The following is a 19,870-nucleotide window of genomic DNA, read 5'->3' as shown; positions in this document are numbered from 1 at the left end:
TCAAGGAGCAACTTTATTAATTGAACTGGATCCTTCAATACAGAAACTAGATAATCATGAGTGAGTAGTGTGTGTGACCATTTTCACAATGGTATTTTTCAATCAGTCTGCCATACACAATTGAATGGGCGTCTGTTTATGCAAGTTTGTCCTCAAATGTGTACGGGAGAGATTAACCCATCAAAAAGCTGCTGACAGAATCTAAAATAAAACATTCTGTAGAATGAAACAGCCAACTTCTGACTTACGTTTAAATGTTCTTAGAATGTAAAAAAAAAAGTGCACAGCGTTTTTCTTTTTTTACATCTGAAAATGTGGGGACTCAGAAAATAAGCCATGGTACATTGGATTGAATACTTTTCAATTTACAAAACTTGGTTGCCGCGCTCACCTTGAGATTTAAGACCGAGTAGAGCTAGTGGAGTAAGGAATTGGGGTTGTGATCTTGAACATTATACTCTTCAGCATTTCGTAATGAATATATGGCACACACCTTTTGGTCCATGTACACATATTTTCTGAATGCTTAAATAGCATTTTGTGTGAATACAATTATGTACATTGATGTTTTGCCGTGTTCCCCCCCCCTCCCATGGTGTTGGATGCTAAAGATACTTTCATAAATCATGGCAAAACTAGACAGTACAAGGGGTGAGGTTTTACAGGAAGTAGTCTGGGGTGCGACGGGTGACATGAGGTTCCCCTCTACGAGGCGCCGGGTCAAACTGCAGGCTGGAAAAGAGAAACATATCACACATCTTGTTTTTCATCAACAATCCTGTTCAGAGTTGATGGAACATCATTACATATACAGTTCTCACTCACTCACTACTCAATGTGTATTTATTACTGTGTGTTTTACTTGTCTATTTCTCCCTGCATTGTTGGGAAGGGCCTGTTTTATTAAATGTTTTTATTTTACCTTTATTTAACTAGGCAAGTCAGTTAAGAACAAATTCTTATTTTCAATGACGGCCTAGGAACAATGGGTTTAACTACCTTCTTCAGTGACCGAACGACAGATTTTCACCTTGTCAGCTCGGGGATCCGTTCTTGCAACATTTCGGTTACTCGTTCATCGCTCTAACCACTAGGCTACCTGCCACCCCAGTAAGCGTTTTACTGTTAGTCTACACCTGTTGTTTACAAAGCATGTGACAAATAACATTTTACCTAATTCATTATCCTCCAGAAATAAGAGTCCCTTGACAGTAGTTCACCAAACTCAGGAGGAAACACTTAAGGTTGGTCATGTATGGAATGGTAATCAATATGCTTACAAGGAGTATTTCAGGGTGTCGTCGAGTTCCATGATAGCTGCCTGGTTACCACAACGGTAACAGTAATTTGGTGCACTGAATATTGTCACCACGTTTCGCTCGTGGCACCAGTTGTAACCCTGTGGAAGAAAACAGGAGAGCAGCGAATTAGTAGTAAATGCAGAAACCTGAGACATGCATACAGACGCAACATTTGACATATTCAACAACCTGAATGAGGGGGCTAACATGTAATGCATTCCAAAATGGTTTCACACTCATACACTTCACCATGGTCACCTTTTGAGATTTCAAGCATGGAGAATCTGCGACAGACAGCTTACCTCCATAACCAGCTGATGAGCTCTGGACACCAGAGTAAGACGGTTGGCATGGTTGAATGTCTCAGATATGTCCTGGCCAAAGGTGTAGCCAGCCCCCCTGGGGGAGATGCCCCAGCCCCCACGGTCATCTGGGTCTGACCACAGCAGGTCACACATGGGGCCCTGGAGAGGAGGAGATGCATGTAAGAAGTAATAAAGATACGGATAAAGATAAGGATCCAATATAATGAGTAGGATGGAAAGTTGCCTCAATAAGCTTTTGTGTTTTTCCACCTAATAGTTAAGGGCAAATAAACTGACCCTAGACCTGTGTCTACAAGCCATCTGCCTAGCACCAATGAGAGAGCAGAGCATGCTCAGAAGCAGCGTTGTTGAGCCATGTACCTCATGTGGAACTTCCTGCAATCGGTCCAGCGCTCGGATGTGATCCAACGTGTCTATGGACGGTGACAGGCCCCCGTGAAGACAGAATATCTTAGAAGGGAAAGAAAACAGAAATGTTACTTGAATTTCAATATTGGTTTTGACAAAGACATAAGACATGAGTGAACATGTATTTACAGCAGCAGGTAAAGCACAGATCATTTCCATGTAAAAGGATCCATGAGCACCAACATGTTCATAGGAGCATATCAAACTGGGTGTCAAATGAAAGCTAAGGGTCTACATCTTTGAGAAATGCAAGCAGATACATTTTTTAGATCAAAAATGGTTGAAAAATGTAATGGCTTTGATTTCTGGTTCAAACGGGTCTTTGAAAACATCTACCAGAAAAAGTCTGAAAAAGGTATTAGAAATACATCAAAACAATGTTGAATACCCCTGACAACTAATAAACACATATTTACAAAGCAAGGTTATGCCATTGCACAGCCATAGGCTTCTACAAACAAGTGTCACTGCTGAGGTTAATGCCTTTTTGAAGACTATTTCACAATATAATATAATCAAGGTGGTATTCCAGTTTCAATAAATTCATAAAATGGTAGTTGCTTTTTTATTGACTGAATATACACTGAGTGTACAAAACATTAAGGACAACTGCTCTTTCCATGACAGACTGACCAGGTGAATCCAGTTGAAAGCTATGATCCCTTATTGAGGTCGCTTGTTAAATGCACTTCAAATCAGTGTAGATGAAGGGGAGGAGACAGGTTAAAGAAGGATTTTAAAGCCTTGAGACATTTGAGATTGTGTATGGGTGCCATTCAAAGGTTGAATGGGCAAGATACAATATTGAAGTGCCTATGAACGGGGTATTGTCAGTGCCAGGTGCACCAGTTTGTGTCAAGAACTGCTACGCTGCTGAAATTCATGCTCAACAGTTTCCCATGTGTATCAAGAATGGTCCTCCACCAAAAGGACATCCAGCCAACTTGACAACTGTGGGTAACATTGGAGTCAACATGGGCCAGCATCCCTGTGGAACGCTTTTAACATCTTGTAGAGTCCATGCCCCGAAGAATTGAGGCTGTTCTGAGGGCAAAAGTGGGGTTGCAACTCAATATTAGGAAAGTGTCCTTCAATGTTTTGTTAAGTCAATATATTTGGTGCAATTTAGCAATTATTATCTGTAATGGCTATGATAAATTAGGCATTGTCGCATTATGCTGGCATAGTTCTAAATGTGCACACATTTCTCCCCTTGTGTTCTAAATTATTATTTTTTTCATTTGAGTAATCAAAAGAAAATCACACAAGTACTCACTGTACAAAAATGTAAAATGCCTAACCTGTGTCCACGGATGTGATTTCAATGTCCACAGACATCATTTGTTTTGGCCCGGTACGGCCTTGATTTAGCCCAAACAAAGGCGTCCATGATTGGTTCAGATTTGGTCCGGCGTCACCAATCATAGACGTCTAGGTTTCACAAGTTTGGACAGTACAGTGAAGCACAGTAAAAAATATTTAAAAAAAAAAAAAGAGTACAGTATAGTTCAGTACAGTAGAGCACAGTAAAATGTACTGTACTATACTAGTACTCTACTGTGCTGCCCAAACTTGTAAAATACAGACATCTATGATTGGTTCAGATTTGTTGTGGACCAACCAAATTTGGTCTTGTTCGGAAGCGGAGCTCATTAGAATAATAGCGAGTGTGTAAAATAATAACCATATACAGGGATCTACATTTATATTTTTCATTGGTAACAATTGATAATTAGGAGTACCACATGAAATTTAGGAGCACCAAAAAAAATATATATATTTGTTTTGAGATAAAGCTTCTACTGGGCCTATGAATTCTAGCCACTTTTTAAGCACATGTTGTGGCCTAGAAACTAATATAACACACTGTAAATACATGGGTCTGTCTTGTTTTGCACACTTTGTACAAAATAATAAAATGCAGTACTACAGGATATTTCTTAACGTAGCTCTTTATTAGCTAGCTATAACTGGCACGTTCACGTTTTGCCAACCAGGATCAAACTGACCATGACCTAACCATTTGGGTGGTCTTAAACAATCATAGCACATTATGATATGGAGGTAAAATGCATCCAATTACAATTCAGTATGTTTACACATTAATATTATACCCCTCATTTTAAATCAAAAGAAAAATGTTTACATATTCTAAGCGTTTCTTTTGAATACATGCTCTGTAGTTTGAACTCAAGGTAACCATTTATATTGCATACTATACCAACTGAATCAGACTCTGAAACAATGTTAATTTTCAAACAAGGGATTCTCAGCAACTCAGCTTTCATTGTAGAAATAACATCTTAACAATTCAAACAAATACAATACCAAAGCATTTCAAGTGAACTTTCAATAACAAATTTACAGTCTGGAACTCTTTTAGGGCAGCGATCCTCCTACACCCTTTGACATGTCACAGGACTAGGACAGCTCTGGGCTTGACCTCTCTTCCTGACCTTGTGCGATATGATGCTGAGCATGCTTCGGTGTCAGTCAACAGCTCTTGTGGTGTTGCAGGTAAGTATGGTTGGTGTATGTTGTGCTGTGTGTGTGTGTGTGTGTGTTTAGTCCATCACGTTCTCTTTCAGGGGAACAGTTCATCTCATCTGTGTGTTGTTCTTTTGTGTTCAGTAGGTGACGACGATTGCGGCGGTACACCGCGCCTTCTGCGGTGCGGATGTGATATGAACGTTCAGTGTCGGCTGGCTGGGTGACGACTGTTGGCTTCCAGAGGCCATTCTCCTGGATTCTAACTAACTCTCCGTCGATCAGTGGCGGCAGTGGTCTAGCTGACCTGTCGTAGTATCGCTTTTGTTGTTGTTGTCTCTGTGCGCGGTTTCCATGCATTTCCTTGTAGCTGACGACCTCAGGTTGCAGCTGCTGGTTGGTGCTGGGAAGGATTGAGCGAAGTCTGCGGCTCATCAACATCTGGGCTGGTGATTTGAAGTTGTCAACTGGAGTGTTGACAAGTGTATTCAAGGAAACTGAGGTAGGAGTCTCTCTTGTCTGCTTTTGCTTTGTCCATGAGTGATTTAGCAATCTGCACAGATTTTTCAGCAAGGCCATTACTTTGAGGGTAATGTGGGCTTGTGGTGACATGTGTAAACTCCCATGCTTTTGTGAAGGATTCAAACTCATTTGATTTGTGACAGGGCCCATTGTCAGAAATTAAAGTCTCAAGGCTGCTTTCAGCTTGTGTATCACAGCTGCAGATGTGGTGCTGTGAAGCTTGTCGAGTTCGAAGTATCTGCTGTAGTAGTCCACTGTTACGATGTAGTCCTCGTTGTTCCAGGTGAACAGATCGGTTGCCACGACCTGCCAGGGTCGGTCTGTGATACAGTGAGATAACATTGGCTCTTTGGTGTTTGAGGGGCGTCGTTCAAGACATATGGCGCATTTATCAACCATGTCCTCTATTTGTTTGCACATTCCAGGCCAAAACAAAATGTCCCGTGCTCTCTGTTTGCACTTTTCCATGACCATGTGTCCAGCATGGATCTTTGTCAAAATCTCTTCTCCGAGACTGGTAGGAATGATGACTTTCTCTCCTTTGAAAATTATTCCGTTGATCTGTGATAGTTCATCACGATGGTTCCAGAATTCTGAGACGCTGTGAGGGCATTTTCTCCTCTCCTCAGGCCATCCATCCTGTATGACTTTCCTCAGCTGTGCGAGTTGCGAGTCCTTTTCTGTTTCTGCTTGGATCGCCTTCGGTTTTGTGTCACTAACTGGTAAGTTGCTGTACACAGTGTGCACTTGCATGTCCATGCCTTCACTGAGGCTGATGTCCTTATAGGTAAGACACTTCCTGGAGAGTGTGTCTGCGACAGGGATGTCTTTGCCTGGACGGTGAGTGATTGTGAAGTCGTATTTTTGTAGTTGAAGGATAATTCTCTGTAGCCTTGGCGGGGCTGCGGCTAGTGGTTTCCTCATAATTGACTCAAGGGGCTTGTGGTCGGATTCCACCATGACTTGTCGTCCATATATGTACTGATGGAAACGTTTACATCCAAACAGAATGGCGTAGAGCTCCTTTTCAATTTGAGCGTAGTTGATTTTACAGTCTGTAAGAGATTTGGAAGCGTAGCCGATGGGCTTTCCTTCTTGCAGTAGCACTGCACCTAGTCCATACTTCGAAGCGTCCATTTGGAGTCTGAGCTCTTTGTCGGGGTCGTAGTAGGCAAGGATTGGTCCTGGTTCTCTCATGATCAAGTCTCACATTCTGGAAAGCAACGTCGTGTTGCTTGTCCCAGAGAAACTCACTGGACTGCTTTAGCAGTTGACGCAGTGGTGCGAACTTGGCTAAGTAGTTGACCATGCCAAGCACTGTTTTCAGCTCTGCACGGTTCTTTGGTGGCTCCATTTCTTTTATGACTAAGATCTTCTGTGGAGCTGGCTTGATTCCAGTCGCTGTGAGAAGATGGCCGAAATAGCTGACCTCTGTAGCGCCGACTGTGCTCTTCTCGGGGTTGAGCCGGACTCCACTCTTGCGGGACCTTTGCAGCATCGAAGGGAGGTTTCGGTCGTGCTCCTCTTTGGTTCGAACATAGACAAGGATGTCGTCCACAACTCCGTCGAGTCCTCTCCGTTCTAAAACACACTCTCTGGGCACCGGAGGTGTGCTTTGATGCCTGCCTGACCCTGACTGCGTGCACGGCTTGTTCTCCTGCTGCCGCGCAAAATTGTTTTCATCTGAGCCTGTGCTCGCTCGTGAGATCTGGCTATGTCGATAGCTTTGTCCAGCGTCACCTCAGACCCAACATTCAAAAGTTTCTCACTCGCGGTGAGTGTATTCCAAATACAATACGGTCCCTGACCATCTCAGCCTTGTTTGCATAATCAGTCTTTCACAAGCAGACGCAGCTCTGTCACAAACTGTTCAAAAGACTCGCTAGCTCCCTGTACTTTCTCATGGAATTTGTACATAGCGAAAATCGTATTGTCTTCGGCGCAACATATGCTTCAAAACGATCGTAGTATGTTTTCAGTACCTTTGATTCAGCCTCGGTAAGTGTCCATGAGTTGTCAATATCTCTCCCTGTTTCACCGATCCAGAGGAGCAGGTAGCTGCATTTTTCCTCTTCTCCTCTGTCCTTCAGAGGACCCGTGAACATTAGCTCCACATGCTGTTTGTACTTACGCCATGCATCGGGTAAGTTTGTTGACTCCCAGTCCATTCGAGGTGAAAGAACTCCAGAAAAATCCATCTTGTAAGACCTTTTACTCTGACACCATGTCTTGTTTTGCACACTTTGTACAAAATAATGAAATGCAGCACTACAGGATATATTTCTTAACGTAGCTCTTTATTAGCTAGCTACAACTGGCACGTTCACGTATCGCCAACCAGGATCAAACTGACCATGACCTAACCATTTGGGTGGTGGTCTTAACCAATCCTTGCACAGTAGGATATGGCGGTAAAATGCATCCAATTACAATTCAGTATATTAGTGTCTACTATAAAATTTTAGGAATACCTGTCATTGAAATTACAAAGTCACTTGTGGAATATTAGATTTTACATTTTGTAAAAGCACAATTTTCCTATTGAGAATGGATTACATTGAAAATGGTACTGTGTCTTTAAAAACGACCAGCAAGAGATCGGTCATTGCTATGTTCATTGATCTCCTGAAGAAGCTATCCCTTTCTTTCACTGCCTTCAAATTTTTGGATATGTTTGGATACCAACGAGGTAACATGACTGGACTAAGTGTAAACGAATGGTTATCGACGTCGACACGCGAGTAGTTTTAGAACAGGTCACATGGTTTATGAACGTAAAATACAGTCCCGGAGATCTGTTTTCGGAAGATAAAAAAATGTTGCGCTGGTAATATGGGTCAGGTCTTTTGCCGTGGTTGGGCAAGAACCAAACAGTGTTCGCTGTAGTTATGGTGCAACCATGACGCTAACAAATCTGCAGCCCTTGGAAGCAACGGTACAGAGAAACGTTATCATTAAAACAATTCTGGGAGAGCTTTTTCCATAGTCTCACAGTGCTCCCAAAATAAAACTCCTGGTCACACAGCAAAATGTTTTGTCACTATAGAGCCCTGCCCATATATGCAAAGGATGCTATTGCATATCTTTGAGTACATCATGAAGTGAATGACATTCCTATCCACAATTATGCTATGCATTTCTGTGTAGTACAGAACAGGGACCCGTGATGTAAATCCATTTCACTTACTGTAGTTTCAAACTCATGGTGTCATGCCATAGCTGATATTCTTTCTGTAGACATCTTTAAATCTTAATTCGGAGTAGATATTTAACAGTTCTTGGCAAATGTGGTCGCATAATCTTTTTTTTTTTTTTTGAGATTATACCGTAATTCTGTTACTAAACTTAGTATCTGCACAGTTCTTCCAGTAAATGTGTTTTTGTGAAATTTGTGTAAATTGTTCAAACGACTCCTTATGCATATAGTTGTATGGTTTGTTAAACTTTGAAAGCAATTGTTTGGCATACATTTTTACAAATAACCATTTTAGTCTCAGTGTAATTCCATTACTGTGGAATTGCACCATGGAAGATTCAACTACATATCAAATAAAAATGCGAAACCTCTTACCTGAGTATCTACCAAGGCAGTGAGGGGAAGGTAATCGAAGAGGTCTGTGAAGTATTTCCATACGTTTGCATTGCCGTACTTCCTTAGGCACTCGTCATAGAAGCCGTACACCTGTGTGATCTGTCTGCTTTCGTGGTTCCCCCGAAGGATTGTGATGCGTTCGCGGTACCGAACCTGTGATCAAAATGTTCAAAATACAGGGAATTACAAAACAGCACTGTTCAATGGAGACGAGGGCATTCTGTAAATGAGTGTCTCTCAGCATTACATTGCTTTTGCATCACAAGGCTCCCCCCCCCCGTGTATAACTAACCATTCAGCTCTCTCATTAGTCAAGTTAAAAAGTGTAAGGTAATTCAAAACTTTCAGGGGCGGGTTCCCTGACAGAGATTAAGCCTAGTCCTGAAGTGAAAAACATTTGATGGAGATTCTTCATCGAATCTGCTTTTGAATTCCAGGACTAGACTTCATCTGTGTCCGGAAAACTGGTCCCCAGTGTACAACTACAACAACTTGCCTTAAGTGCTACAAGTAGTGTGACAGTTTCTACAGAATAGTAGCCTCGGTCCACGTAGTCTCCCATGAACAGGTAGTTTGTGTCTGGAGACTTCCCTCCGATTCTGAAGAGCTCCATTAGGTCGTGGAACTGGCCGTGGACATCTCCACACACTGTGACTGGACATCGGACCTCCTGCACATTGGACTCCTTGGTCAGAATCTCCTTTGCCTGGACAAAACATAAAACAAACATCATAAGGCTGTGTTGTGGGCTACATTGCATTACGTTTCAGTCCCCTCTCTTCCCAACTGTCATCTTCTCAACAGTCATCTTCCCAAGACATAAATAGACGAATGACATTTGGCAAGCTAGTTGAATGCCAAAGCAGTTCCTAGAAGCCATTGGACTGTGTAGGGCAGCTCTAAGAACAGTGCTGCCTGCTGGGCGCAAAGCCGGTGGTGTTTGAGGAAAACAGTCCATTACTGTTCTCTAATGAATGAGTGATTGCATGCAAGGCTATATGTTGTCAATCTCTTTCTCAAGACACATCAGTGCAGGTCTCTGATACAACTTCTATGCTAAACAAATTGTCCACACACACACACACACACACAGTTCCATAGGCACTTGTTGACAATGTTGTGAAACATCTCAACCTTTACAAAAAGGAAGGGCCTAAAACCAGGAGAGAAGCTCCTTGAGGTGTGCGGCTGGGATGATAAATGTTGGCAGTACTACACTAAGGGTTTAAGTGATTGTAAGGAGCTTTTAGAGCATAAATCCCATGTTGAGAGTAGAGCAGGGGTATGTGCACACTGGGTTTGTGCCTGTGGGTCAAGATGAGAGAAATAACTTTTGATCTCAGCTCCAGGCAGCACCCCGAGGGGGAGAGAGCCACACCGGCAGATGGACGCCAAGGAGAAACAGTGACCAGGCCAGGGCGAAAGAGGACTATGGTTAAGGTTGACCTAATTGCCCACAAAACAAGCCGGCTCCACAAGCCCTCACAACTATACCGCATCAGGCCTTTCAATTAACTGCTGGCTGGAGTTTCTATAAAGCCATTCAATCGTTCGGCCAAAAGGCTAATTCTAGATGCGTATTAAACAAATCTGATATTTTTCCGAATTAATTTGAGTGGGAATTGAAGAGAGTCATATAAGGCCGAGACTGGGGGAAAAAAATGTAGGTCAATGGGACTCTAAACTTGGTTAACCCAGAAGTAAAATCTTGTGTGATTTGGTCAGATACATGGGTTTACGAGAGATTAGTGGGACTCAGAACCTCGGTAAAAATTATATGCACCCGAGTTAACACATCCTAGAATAAAGATCCTCTTAAATCAGTAACCTGAACCAACTGATCTAGGTATGCCTATATACACACACTGAATTTACTGAACTTAAGGAACACCTTATTGAGAGGCTGACCCTCAGTCTGTTGCTTTCTCCCTCTGCTGAGAATGACCAGATGCAGGCACCATCAGTCCAGGAAAATAAAAACAAAATCTAATTATTTAAATGTATGCTCACTCAGCTGTGCCTCACAAGTAATACAACAACGGATCTATTACCGGTGTGATCATATAGACTACCTCCAAAATGTTTAAAATGGCCCAAACAATGCATTAGCAGGTCAATTCAAACAAAGCCAAAATGCGGTCATGCATTGGGCCTATATAGGGCTGTTGCGGTGACCATATTACCGCCAAACCGGCAGTCACGAGCCATGAAGCAGTCAAATTCCACATGACCATTTAGTCACAGTCATTAGGCTTCTCCAAGCTCTGATGCAGCTGATGGTCATTAGTAGCCTACCTAACTTGCTAACTTCCTGGTACTCAGCACTCCATTGTCTCTCTAAATCACTCTGACATCAATGCAAATGTAATCGAAAATCTAATCAAACACTTCATGAGATCCCATGAGCTCAAGTTGCACAAGATTTCTATAGGCTATGCAATTGCGTGAGAAAACAGAGTGATGGCCTCTAAAAAGAGGATCCATCAGCTTTCTATAGGCTAGGCCTACTATATTTAATTCTCAATTTTCCTAATATAAAGGCATATTGCTTCTTTTTACAACAGGAGAATAGCCTACCTGGCTGGCATGAAAATGGACCACGGGAAAAGCAGCCTCCATTTGCTATTTAAGTGCAAAGATGACATGTATTTTTTCCCGCTGCCCCTGTTTCGATACAGGTGCATGGTATGTGGTCCATTCTAAATAAAAGAAAATCATATTATTTTGTATATTTGAATACGAGATTAAAATCAAGAATAGTCTGATGGGTGACAATAGCCTATCACTTGTGAGTTAGATATTATCACTTGTGAAATGACGCCCAGCATAAGAAACAATTCCTTTTTTTTCACGACTTGTTTGAAATCAGCCCCACAGCTCATGTAGCCTAGCTCATAGGCCTACATGTTTCAATAAGGTTTGTATCACAACTAAAATTGGCCAAATAACTTCTTAAAATTAAGCACATTAATCCACTTTACAAGGGGTGTAGAGCCTAACTGGCATACATAAGCAACGGGTGAGTTTCAAGTTTAGGGAAGATCATTTTCACCATAAAAATGCGCCTTTATAATCAAAGCATTACACGCATAATTGCATGTGTGGTCACTTTTGATAATGTTTTCCACTAATGGAACAGTCACACTTATAGCCTATTACCATATGCGCTTATAATGTGAAGGAATAGCCTAATAGTTGCGTCAGCCACATTGCGTAAAAAAAGGTTATTTGATGCTATTGGTTGTATTAATTTGGGATCTGTCACATCCCACAACTGTTTGGAATATTTATTTCTCGCACAGAAAAGGTTGACTTTTGTACTATGGGGGATAGTATATTGACATTGGCTAGTGCTTTTGCTGTTCGTCAGGCCTACTCATCTTGTTGGCTGACGAAAAGTAAATGTGGACAGTTCACCCAATATCTTCAATACGCACCTCGGAATTGGATAAGGACGCACGCAGTATCTGACGGCAAACCGTGGGATGCTTCAGATTGCACAGCACTCAGGGAGAAGGGCACAAGAGGCACTGATTTTTTTTAGGGTGATTTACAGCCACAAAGGAAATGCCACCTTGAAATTCGAGGCATTATCACATGCTTGTCAAATTGTGAATGAGACTGAGTGTGTACAATCTACCCAAAAAAAACAAAGCAGAGCTCATGCCCTTCAAGCTACTTTTTTCAAAATCAGTCTCATCATGCAGCCTTACAATGTATTAAAAATCAAAACATATAGGCCAACGTTTGTACAACAACTAAAGTTACATTAATAACTAAATTAAGCGTATAGGAATAACCATTTATTTGTTAACCACTCACAGAATAGCCACGTGCGCACTTCCTTAAATAGTTGATAAAATATGAATCTTTTATTCAGCTTTGTTCAATTGTACTCTTCATACTATAAAATAATATAAAACAATGCAACGAAATTATAAGCAAATCTTGTCTGCTAAATAAACTAGTGTAGCCCACAGCCATTTGGCATAGCCACATCAGGACAACTCAGTATGCTATTCTTTCCTTCTGAATAGACTACATTTTCTTCATATCATGCTTCTTTAGACCTGTCTAAAATAAATAATGGATTTATTGTGAAGGTGTAGGCTATATTACATGGATTTATTAGATACTTTTTTTGAGTGGCTTGTAGGCTGTGTGTGGAAGCCAGCAGATGCTAAATATGTTTGTTAATTAACAGTCAATTACCGTGATACCGACAGTTATTTGCATTAATACATTTAAAAATGTGTTAATGTTGCATAGGCTTACGTTTTTTTGAGTCACGTTAAAAATGTAAATTAAATCTGAGCGGTAGATGTCAGCTTGCACCAACTCAGAAAGTGATCGACTTGAAAAAGGTTGACCACTGTTCTAGAGTTTATTGTTAACACTATAAAAATGTCCCTTCAAAGTTGCAATTGTGTACATTTCTAGACATCTTTGAAAAGTGAGTGTAGTAAATAGCATTTCTTTGTCCTAAAGGGGCAGTGTTGTATTTTGAGAAAGGCTAAATAGTGCATTTTATTTTGTAAAGTGGTTTCTTGCATCAAACCATTTTCAGTCGGATAAACAGGTCAAGCATGTTAAAGTTTCATGGAATGTAGGCCTACATTGAACACCACACATTGGCTGTAACTGTAGGATGAATGACAGAAAAGCTATTTCCATGTTAAAATGCTATTTCCATGTTTTGATGGTAGGCCACTCTGGTAGACCTACTTTATGATCAAAACAGTCACAGTAGCCTACTTGGCCACTTAAAACGAACTTAAAGCGGGTACAGCCTCAGTGTTCACAGTAAATGCCCGCTGGAAGTTTCACAACGTTCAAGTTCACCCTCAGCAGACCTGAAATTTGCTCAGTGCTGAAAAGGAAATGTAGGGAACATTTCTGGTCAGTCTACGTCATGGAAAGAGTAGATGTTTATAATGTTTTATATACTCAGTGTTTATTGAATGGATGACTTAGCAGGTTACATAAATTGCTCCACCCCTCATAACCGCATCTACTACAGGACTGCTTGTTCAGCGTTAGCTAGAAACCTTTGGGCTAGATTGTTGACTGTGAAAACAAACTACTCAACAACATGGTGGATGTCACCATCTTTGCACCAGTAGATCGCATTTAACCAACTGACTACCTTTAACCTTCCAAGGTGTCAAAAGGGTACTCTGTCATCACTCACAACACAATGTTCTCAGCACAAAAACACATTAACCATCACACGGGGGCAATCAGTAATTCAGAATCCAGTGATCCGAGTTTGATTCTCTTGTTGACCGCTCTGAGTAATACACAAGCAAGAGTCTACCTGAAAGTCTGAGTCTGGTTTGCATGTGACGTTTTGTTGTTTCAGAGCTCCTGCTTCTCTGGGATCGTAACACTGAAGTCTCCTGGTGTAAGAAAATGTTTTAAATACAAGAAAACAACAGCTTTTCAATGTGTTATGAGTGGGTTGCTGTGATGTAACAGCTTGCTTTTCTCCCTCTCCCCCATTCTTTAAATTTGTATCCCAAGACAGAGGCTATTCCACCAATGTTATATTGGAGTCACAGAGCCCAGCCACAATGTGGTGGTGATGCAACTCTATTTTTACACTCGTTGCGCATTCTGCTGAACACATTACCAAAATTCATAGGGGATGGATGCATCAGACATCTCTGAGCAAATGTGTGCTCTCAAACCACACACACACACACACACACACACACACACACACACACCTTAGGCCTACCAATTTGGAGCTGTGAGGGACCTGCTCGATTATGTGCTCAGGAGTTTGTAAGACCGCTGATTAAGCATTTGACAACTCAAGAGTTTGACTTGATGAAGTGACAAAACCCCTTCACTTTAAACAAATTAAAGTTAATTCCTTCTAACCACCCAACTGACTGAGACTGAACTCCACAGGCAAATAGAACGTGATCGCCGACACCTTGTAGCTTAATATTACAAATTTGGCAACGGGGAATTCTAGCCAAGTACCATATCCATCCGTACCGTAATCCGGGCCTCTAAGGCATCTCTGGACAATAAATCACCTGTTTGTAAACAAGAACAGGATATACGGTTGTAGAACAGACGGTATTTAAGCAACCTAGTGAAAAGGGCATCAAGGAAGATTGAGGTTAAATCCTTGCTCAGACCGTTGGTGGTATACTGATGATGTGATAAAGGGAAAGTTTGAACGGACCCAATTCTGGCCCCGTCCCATAAACGTTCTCCAATTTAGGATGGATGAGGCATGTGTGTGTGCTTTACAAAGGTTCTTAGAGAGTACGGTTCAGGGCCGACCCGCCTATTAGGCAAGATTAGGTGGCTGCCTAAAGCGGAAGATTGAAGAGGGCAGCATTTTCCCAACTAAACTGGCCAAGACGCACCTCCAACACATAAAACCCTCGCATAATTCTGCCCCGAAAAACAAAGAAAACTTCTCGCCCAGTGGCACATGTGCTATTAAGATGAATGCTGATGCCACCCCATGATATGCAGTGCCCACTTTGCTAAAGGCAGGGGCATAAAATATGTATCTTGTCCATGCTCAGTACACCTCTCCATGGTGATGTGGCGCTCCACTAACACTCCATCAAAATAAGTAACCTAGAGTGCAGTCAGAAAGTATTCAGACCCCTTCCCATTTTCCATATTGTTGTTACAGCCTTATTCTAAAACTGATGAAATTAAATAAATCCATCAATCTACACACAATACCCCATAATGACAAAGCAAAAAACTTAGACATTTTTGCAGATGTATTAAAAATAAAAAACAGAAACACGTAAGAAAATGTGTGTGGAGCATCGAGAATGGATTGTGTCGAGGCACAGATCTGGGGAAGGGCACCAAACAATATCTGCAGCATTGAAGGTCCCCAAGAACATAGAGGACTCCATCATTCTTAAATGGATGAAGCTTGGAACTACTAAAGACTTTTCCTAGAACTGGCCACCCGGCCAAACTGAACAATCGGGGGAGAAGGGCCTTGTTCAGGGAGGTGACCAAGAACCCGATGGTCACCCTGTCAAAATTCCAGAGTTCCTCTGTGGTGTTGGGACAAGGACAACCATCTCTGCAGCACTCCACCAATCAGGCCTTTATGGTAGAGTGGCCGGACGGAAGCCACTCCTCAGTAAAAGGTACATGACAGACGACTTGGAGTTCGAGATTCCTTTAGGTGCCTTTTGGCAGAACATCAGAAACAAGATTCTCTGGTCTGATGAAATCAAGACTTTGGCCTGAATGCCAAGCGTCACGTCTGGAGGAAACCCGGCACCATCCCTACAGTGAAACATGGTGGTGGCAGCATCATACTGTGGGGATGTTTTTCAGTGGCAGGGACTGGGAGACTAGTGAGGATCGAGGGAAACAGGACAACAGCCCTAAGCACACAGCCAAGACAACGCAGGAGTGGCTTCAGGACAAGTCTCTGAATGTCCTTGAGTGGCCCAGCCAGAGCCCAGACTTGAACACGATCTAACAACTCTGGCGAGACCTGAAGATAGCTGTGCAGCGACGCTACCTTGACAGAGCTTGAGAGGATCTGCAGAGAAGAGTGAGGGAAAACTCCCCAAATACAGGTGTGCCCAGCTTGTAGCGTCATACCCAAGAAGACTCAAGGCTGTAATGGCTGCCAAAGACACTTCAACAAAGTACTGAGTGAAGGGTTTGAATACTTATCTAAATGTGATATTTCCGTTTTATTTTTGAAATACATTTGCTAAAATAAAAAAAAGGTATTGCTTTGTCATTATGGGGTATTGTGTGTAGATTGTTTTGTCAATTTATTTTAGAATAAGGCCAGAAAGTAACAAAACGTGGAAAAAGTCAAGGGGTCTGAATACTTTCCGAATGCTCGCTCGCTGGCTGTCTGTATAGTTGAAGTCGGAAGTTTACATACACCTTAGCCAAATACATTTAAACTCAGTTTTTCACAATTCCTGACATTTAATCCAGGTAAAAATTCCCTGTTGTAGGTCAGTTAGGATCACCACTTTATTTTAAGAATGTGAAATGTCAGAATAATAGTCGAGATATTTATTTATTTCATCACATTCCCAGTGAGTTTACATACACTCAATTAGTATTTATTTGGTAGCATTGCCTTTAAATTGTTTAACCTGCGTCAAACGTTTTGGGTAGCCTTCCACAAGCTTCCCACAATAAGTTGGGTGAATTTTGGCCCAATCCTCCTGACAGAGCTGGTGTAACTGAGTCAGGTTTGTAGGCCTCCTTGCTCGCACATGCTTTTTCAGTTCTGCCCACAAATTTATGGGATAGAGGTCAGGGCTGTGTGATGGCAACTCCAATACCATGACTTTGTTGTCATTAAGCCATTTTTCCACAACTTTGGAAGTCTGCTTGGGGTCATTGTCCACTTGGAAGATCCATTTGCAACCAAGCTTCAACTTCCTGACTGATTGAGATGTTGCTTCAAATTTATCCATCCTCACGATGCCATCTATTTTGTGAAGTACACTAGTCCCTCCTGCAGCAAAGCAACCCCACAACAGGATGCTGCCACCCCTGTGCTTCACGGTTGGGATAGTGTTCTTCGGCTTGCAAGCCTCCCCCTTTTTCCTCCAAACATAACGATGGTCATTATGGCCAAACAGTTCTATTTTTGTTTCATCAGACCACAGGACATTTCTCAAAAAAATACAATCTTTGTCCCCATGTGCAGTTGCATACTGTAGTCTGTCTTTATGGCGGTTTTGGAGCAGTGGCTTCTTCCTTGCCGAGCAGCCTTTCAGGTTGTGTCGATATAGGACTCGTTTTACTGTGGGTATAGATACTTTTGTACCCTTTTTCTCCAGCAACTTCACAGGGTCCTTTGCTGTTGTTCTGTGATTGATTAGCACTTTTCGCACCAAAGTATGTTCATCACCAGGAGACAGAACTCGCCTCATTTCTGAGAGGTATGACGGCTGCGTGGTCCCATGGTGTTTATACTTGCGTACTATTGTTTGTACAGATGAATGTGGCACCTTCAGGCGTTTGGAAATTTCTCCCAAGGATGAACCAGACTTGTGGAGGTCTACAATTTTTTTCTGAAGTCTTGGCTGATTTCCCCATGATGTCAAGCAAAGAGGGACTGAGTTTGAAGGTACACCTCCAATTGACTCAAATGAAGTCAATTAGCCTATCAGAAGCGTCTAAAGCCATGACATAATGTTCTGGAATTTTCCAAGATGTTTAAAGGCACAGTCAATTTAGTGCATGGAATGGTAAACTATTCTGGCTCCCCAAGCGGATATACACGATACAAGTTGGACTTCCTCTCTGGGTATAACACAACGAAAAGAGTCCGCAGCCCCCCCCACACATATATTCGCCTAATCCTTGTAGCAGGCTTTAGGCATCCCTCAACATTAACAAGACAGCGAAATGAACCAGACACATGCTCATTGCTCACATGGAGCTCACCAAACATTATATATTTTTGTTTTGTTTTACAAAACTCATAGTGATAAGAAATAAAACAAAACTTGTTTCTCACAAGTGTGAACTCTGCAAACAACATTTCCACTCCGAGAATGAGAACTAAATACTAAAGAATATAGCATTAACAAATGTATGTAACCAAATGACGGGGATTAACGGTAAATGTACTGCTGGTGATATGTAATGGGAAATTAATACAAAATAAATCAAAAGGCAAACAATTCACACAATGAAACAATTGATACTAAAGAATTGGTGGGAGACAGCTGAGCGGCTTCTTGAGAGAGATGTGCCTAGAGCCCCCCCTTGTCTCATCATTTCAAATTATACTCAAGACACATTATCTATACACATATTTTAGATGCTTTTCACTGACAGCCACCACCCAAATCATTTAGGCCTATTGTTACACCTGCTGCCCAAATGGCGGACTTTCCAACTAGGCATAGACCTACTCACTTGAAACTACATACAGATTTTTTTTTGAACGAAGCTAATGATCCTCTGTGGCTAAGTCATGTTCTCTTATGAAGTATTTTGAATTTGGTCATTTATTTCTGTAAAGACTGGAGTAATTATAATTCTGGAAAATGTATTTCAATTTACTTGAGAATGCGCTGACTGTGGAATCTGATATTCTGAACTTGAATAGCCAAAATGATTAGTCTTAAGTCTTTGTCAGGTATCAGGACTAAAGCCACTGCAACTACCACATGGATAGGCATGAATTAAAGTGCATTGTGGGCAGTAGAGCCTAGGCGACTATTCTACTTTGCGGTGATAGGAAGGCTGCAATTTCTTTTGACAGCATATCGGTCAGACCGGGCCTCGTATGGTTTGACTGGATTTCCAACATAAATTGGGCCAGTACTAAATAAGACGTTATGGTTTGTCATTTAGATGTTCCGGACAAGCATGTTTATATGAATTAATGCAACCGTTTGGCGTCTCCAAAAATGAACAAAACACATTGCTGCAGTAAAATGCTAAACCGGTTTTACAGCTCAGCAGAATGAGAAGTTCAATGTGATGTACAAAATCGGCGCCATTTTAAGGATGTCTGGGGCGAGTGTAAGCGTAGAAAAGCCGCATTCGAATTGTTCTGTAAATGTGCAAGCAATGTGTTACTATTTCTGAAAGGTTGACGAGAAGTTTAGATACTGTAGGCTACACAGTAAACTATGGAAATATAAATGCCTGCTCTTGAAACTAGACAGGATTATGTATTCTACTTGGCAAGTAGGAAGTGCTAACAGACAAGCTCCGCAACATGTATCGCCCCCTGAATGTTACTGTACACAAACAATTTGAGATGGAAAGTTATTAATTTCCGTATACCATACCTTTTCGCACAGAGTTTTTACTTGGCTCTCCGACAGCTGTTTGCATTCGGTGACTTGTTCGATCCATAGGTCGATCTCCTTCGTAAAACACTTCTCATCCATTTCTGGTTGTTATTTCGGGTAATTCAGTGGCACAACAATTGGCGCGATTTACCTAAATACTTGAAATCGTCCGCAAACTTGTCAACCCGGTTCCTATTTCTGAAAGTATATGATGAGGGGGAAGCTGACTAGGAAATATATAGACGTCAGTTGCGCCTGTCCCACTCGAGGCCGTGATCCACTCCGACACAAATACCAAAGTCAGCTTCGACTAGATGGGATACAGCTTTTGTCAAGATTGGACTTTTCGTAGCAGGTTAATCGGTCTTGACTAGAAAGGATGCCGCTTTTGTCAGATTTGACTTTTCGCAGCAGGTTAGGAGAATTGGGTTACCTTCAATT

The 19,870-nt window shown here is 41.7% G+C and overlaps 1 protein-coding gene across 1 annotated transcript; it reads right to left on the bottom strand.

The window, feature by feature from the left end:
- Nucleotides 1-19,870, bottom strand: LOC112258092 (serine/threonine-protein phosphatase 2A catalytic subunit alpha isoform-like). The gene is made up of 7 exons (XM_024432200.2): nt 19,427-19,870; nt 9,133-9,342; nt 8,616-8,789; nt 1,988-2,077; nt 1,604-1,765; nt 1,281-1,399; nt 1-732 (listed from the first exon to the last, which is right to left on the bottom strand). The coding sequence occupies exons 1-7, from the start codon at nt 19,526-19,528 to the stop codon at nt 660-662; spliced, it is 930 nt and encodes a 309-aa protein (XP_024287968.1). The 5' UTR covers nt 19,529-19,870; the 3' UTR covers nt 1-659.

Source organism: Oncorhynchus tshawytscha, linkage group LG09 (assembly GCF_018296145.1).
Source record: "Oncorhynchus tshawytscha isolate Ot180627B linkage group LG09, Otsh_v2.0, whole genome shotgun sequence".
NCBI classification, from domain to species: Eukaryota; Metazoa; Chordata; class Actinopteri; order Salmoniformes; family Salmonidae; genus Oncorhynchus; species Oncorhynchus tshawytscha.
This window is presented reverse-complemented; position numbering and strand designations above follow the sequence as displayed.

Excerpts from the sequence above, each read along its gene's own strand:
- LOC112258092 (XM_024432200.2), bottom strand. The coding sequence starts at position 19,528 with ATGGATGAGAAGTGTTTTACGAAGGAGATCGACCTATGGATCGAACAA. Across the intron at positions 8,790-9,132 it reads CACTACTTGTAGCACTTAAG|GTTCGGTACCGCGAACGCAT; the intron begins GCAAGTTGTTGT and ends TTTTGATCACAG. Across the intron at positions 733-1,280 it reads GACACCCTGAAATACTCCTT|CCTGCAGTTTGACCCGGCGC; the intron begins GTAAGCATATTG and ends TCTCTTTTCCAG.